Here is a 3,897-nt window from a genome sequence, read left to right on the forward strand (position 1 = left end):
AAACATCAAGTTGATTCGTGGTGAGCCATGCTGTCATGTCAGAGCTTCTCGACATACCATCTTGATAACAAGCGAAGCTATCCGCTGGGCGTTCGTTGGCTCCTGATGCGTAGATGCTGACTCAAGTTGTCTCGAAGTTCGCTGCTCTCGAACCACCACTGCTCAATAGTCCGGTCGTCGGTCGTCGGTCAACAACTGGTGTTTCAAGGTCATGATCCCAGGTCAAAAGCCTAGGTTACAATACCTAGGTTACAAGCCTAGAATAGCGGTGGACCCAGGGTGCTTGATTCTACGTTGTTGATAAGGCCTCACAGGCGAGTCCGGGCATAGGCGATTCAGGGGGTGATTTAGGCGGCGGTGAGCCGGAGCGCACCAGAGTTCCAGGCTTGCTGGATGGCCGCTTGCGCGTCCACGTTGGAGAGTTCCTTCTGTACGTTGGCCCTCATGATTTCGGCAGCGGTCGTTTCCACGTCGCACAGACTGACGGCGTTCTTAGAGAAGGTGTTTACTGTCTCCAGTTGGGACAGGCTGGCGTTTGTCATGTTGGCGGAGAGCATCTCAGCGGGCACGGGCACTTCGATGAACCTGGGAATATAAACGGGGTAGGCTTTCTTGGAGTAGACCGGGCGCAATTGAGGGAGACGGAATTCGTAATCGGCCTCCACGGTTACGGGTACTGGTAGCTTGCGAGATATAACCTTCGGCACCTCCACAATCTTCTCCTCAGGCACATCGACGATGATCTCCTTCTGCACCTTCTTCTCCGTAACCACAACCTCATCCACCCATTCCACAACCTCGACCACCCGGTCAACAGGCACATCCCGGTAAGTGTATTCGGGCACTTCCACGCGCACTTCGCGGGGCTTGCGCACCTTAACTTCCTCCGTGATCACCTGGGGCGGTCCCACCTGCTTCTCCACCCACTTCTCCTCAATAACCTTGTGGGGTACTTCCACAATCTTCTCCACATACTCAATTTCAGGTACCTCGATCACCTTCTCCACAATTACGGGCTTCGCGATCTCAATAATTTTCTCCTTCACCATGTGGGAGTCGTTTACCACCTCTTCAGTTACCACCTTCTCAGGTACAACAATCACCTTCTCAATCACTTCCTCACGCACAATCCGGCGAGGGATCTGCACAGCGTGTTCCACCACGCGTTCGCCGATTACATGAGACCGAGATTCGTCAACGTGTTCCGTGACCGAGATCAAACGCTGGTCGCCGTACTCCTTCCGGACTACAGAAGACTTCCGATTTACGTCGCTCGTAGATTGGCCCATAGACTGGGTTCCCGCCGTGCCGAAGGTAGCGCTGCTCTGGACAGCAGTAGTCTGCTGCTGAGTCGGAGTGTACCCGCTATAAGACTGGTTGTAGCTTGTCTGCTGTGTGATAGTCGGCTGCTGGTGCGTGTAGCTGCTTTGCCTCTGCAGAGTGTTATTCGACTGAGTCTGCTGCTGAGTGGACTGCTGAATGTAGCTGGATGGCGTGGGCGGCACAGCAGACGACTGGCTAGTGTAACTAGTCCCCGTCGTCTGTTGGTAGTTGGCAGTGTTTTGTGTGTAGCTAGTAGTCGGCTGCTGAGTGTAGCTCGTAGTACTCTGCTGCTGAGTGTAGCTAGTAGTCGGCTGCTGAGTGTAGCTAGTAGTCGGCTGCTGAGTGTAGCTAGTAGTCGGCTGCTGAGTGTAGCTAGTAGTAGTCGGCTGCTGAGTATAGCTCTTCGGCTGCTGCTGCATAGTCGACTGCTGCATGGTCGGCAGCTGCATCGTCGACTGTTGCGTGTAGGACGTGGTCGACTGCGCGGGTCGCTGTGCGTAATTGGTAGTCGGCTGCTGGTAGCTGGTAGTCATGGCTTGCTGCTGTACGTAGCCGCCTTGGGCGCCCGCAATGGCTCCGTTAATCGCCCCCGATACCACATTCCTCACTGAGTTGAGCACGCCCTCGCCCGAGCTCTTACGAGTCACAGTCTGAGTAGCAGAACCAGTTGTCACCGTCTCCGACTGAGAGACAATGGTCGCATGGCCTTGAGTACTGATGAAAGAAGGGATCTTAGTGGCTTCCATGATGTTTGGCGGTTGATCTATTATTCGTTCAGAAAGAATTTTTTAGAGTCCCGCGACGCCGTCGCGCACACGGCCATCCCTTTCTCGCTCCGACCCTGGCCCTGGCTCTGACGCTGGCCCTGGCTCTGACACTGGCTCTGACCCTTTCTTTCGACCCCCTCCAGTCCGTCCCCCTCGTTCCAGCCCTCGCCCCCCGCAGTTTCTGGGATGTGTGCGTTCCTTCTAGCGAACTGTCGCGCCGACCACCCCCTCGCGCGAAAGCTGCGAACAACTGGACCGACTGAACAGCTTCGTTTCTAATAGGTCCGTGCTCACCTCCGGCACAGTCCCTGTGCAACCGAGAGCGTCGTCCTCTAAGCTCCAGAACGGGTTCGAAGCACGTGTGAACCTAAAGAGTGTTTTTTTTTTGCAACACGCCGACTCTTGTGACCCGCTGTGTATCGCCCGAAATACTACCAAGTGTGCTGCCCGGGGTGCCACCCAGAGCGCTATCTGGTGTGTGTGTGTGCTACTGGGTCTAGAGAGTGTGCTGGGAGCGAGCGTGCTAGACGGGCTGCGACGTCTTACGGATCGTAGAATGCGGGCGTCAACACGTGCTGTGTCTGTTGCAGCGGCCCGGCCGTGTCCTCGAAAAGTGAGATCTGTTCTTCGAGACTCTGCATCCGTTCCACCAGCACGTCCGCTGCTTGGTGCATCTCACTACATACCACCGCTACCGCAAGAGACACATCCCCCCCGCCTGTCTCCGTGTGTGTGTACTTACAGCGTTTTCTTCCGGTGTCGGCCTCGACCCGGTCAGGAGCGGCTTCTGAGGGGAATGCGCCGCGCCGCCGCGGCTCAGGCACGACATAGATGGGGGCGTCGACCAGCCCTAAGTGCCCCAGGTCCGGCTTGAGTGCGGGCGAGCCGCCGTCGCCGGTGGAGGTGTCAGCCAATGTAGTTTTTTCGCAGACGTCCAAAACCGCCTTGCTGCGCAGACCTGCATCTGGATGCTTTCCCGGGACTTGGTCCTCTGGGGCTTGGTTCTCTGGGGGGAAATGTACTGGGGCTAGGTCCACTGGGACTAGATCCTCTAGCTGCACTCCGGATTCCCCGCCGTCACGAGTCTCCCCGACGCCGGGAAGGAAGACCGCGCGGGCGACCCCCGTCTCGTCCATGTCCATCGCGTCGTCCACGTCGGGGAAGGGCACCAAGAGGCTTGCTCGGGCTTCCTGGGTTCGTGAGCCTTCCTCCGTCTGAGAGGCTTCCACATTCGGAGCCCCAAAAGAGACCACCCGCTGACGCACCCCCACGGAATCCGGCCTCAAAGCAGGACCTTCCGCTGTCAACTTGTTCTCGTTCGGGACTTGATCCTGGACGGCCCGCTTCGACAGTCGACGGTCACCGGAGCGGTCGCGCACGTTGGTCCCTCCCCCACCAAGGTCTGCCTTGTCGCCATCCAATTCCTTCACCGCCGCATCTTTTCCAGTTTCCGCACTCTTTCCAGCTGCTGCATTCTTTGCGACTGCCTTGCGAGCAGCCGACCGCTCCTGCGCAAACACGACGCCCACTGGTTCGATTCCAGGCAAAGCCTTCCTGGTCGTCGGATCCAGAGCGGGTGGCTGGGTGTCACTGGCGAGGCTCTTAGGCGCTGACCCAACGTGTAACGGGGGATGCGAGAGCCCTCCGACCTCGCCGACCTGTCCTTCCGGTTCAACTACGCGGGCGGGTCCAATCACGCTGGCAGATTCAACCACACCACCACCCGGCACTTGAAGGACGTCGGAGACTTTCTGGTCGGACGGTTTCCGATCGGACGCTTTCTGGTGGGACGGTTTCTGGTCAAAGC

The 3,897-nt window shown here is 57.7% G+C and overlaps 2 protein-coding genes across 2 annotated transcripts; both read right to left on the reverse strand.

Moving 5' to 3' along the window:
* Positions 1 to 347: 347 nt before the first annotated feature.
* GNI_031730 (inner membrane complex protein) lies at positions 348 to 2,069 on the reverse strand (the record flags this gene model as incomplete). Its single annotated transcript, XM_011130878.1, has 1 exon — positions 348 to 2,069. One exon carries the CDS (start codon positions 2,067 to 2,069, stop codon positions 348 to 350), a length of 1,722 nt encoding a protein of 573 aa, XP_011129180.1.
* A 563-nt stretch (positions 2,070 to 2,632) lies between these two features.
* On the reverse strand, positions 2,633 to 3,232 carry GNI_031740 (hypothetical protein; the record flags this gene model as incomplete). Its single annotated transcript, XM_011130879.1, has 2 exons — positions 2,633 to 2,781; positions 2,833 to 3,232. 2 exons carry the CDS (start codon positions 3,230 to 3,232, stop codon positions 2,633 to 2,635), a joined length of 549 nt encoding a protein of 182 aa, XP_011129181.1.
* Positions 3,233 to 3,897: the final 665 nt, after the last annotated feature.

Source organism: Gregarina niphandrodes (genome assembly GCF_000223845.1).
Source record: "Gregarina niphandrodes unplaced genomic scaffold scaffold00004, whole genome shotgun sequence".
Lineage (NCBI taxonomy): Eukaryota > Apicomplexa > Conoidasida > Eugregarinorida > Gregarinidae > Gregarina > Gregarina niphandrodes.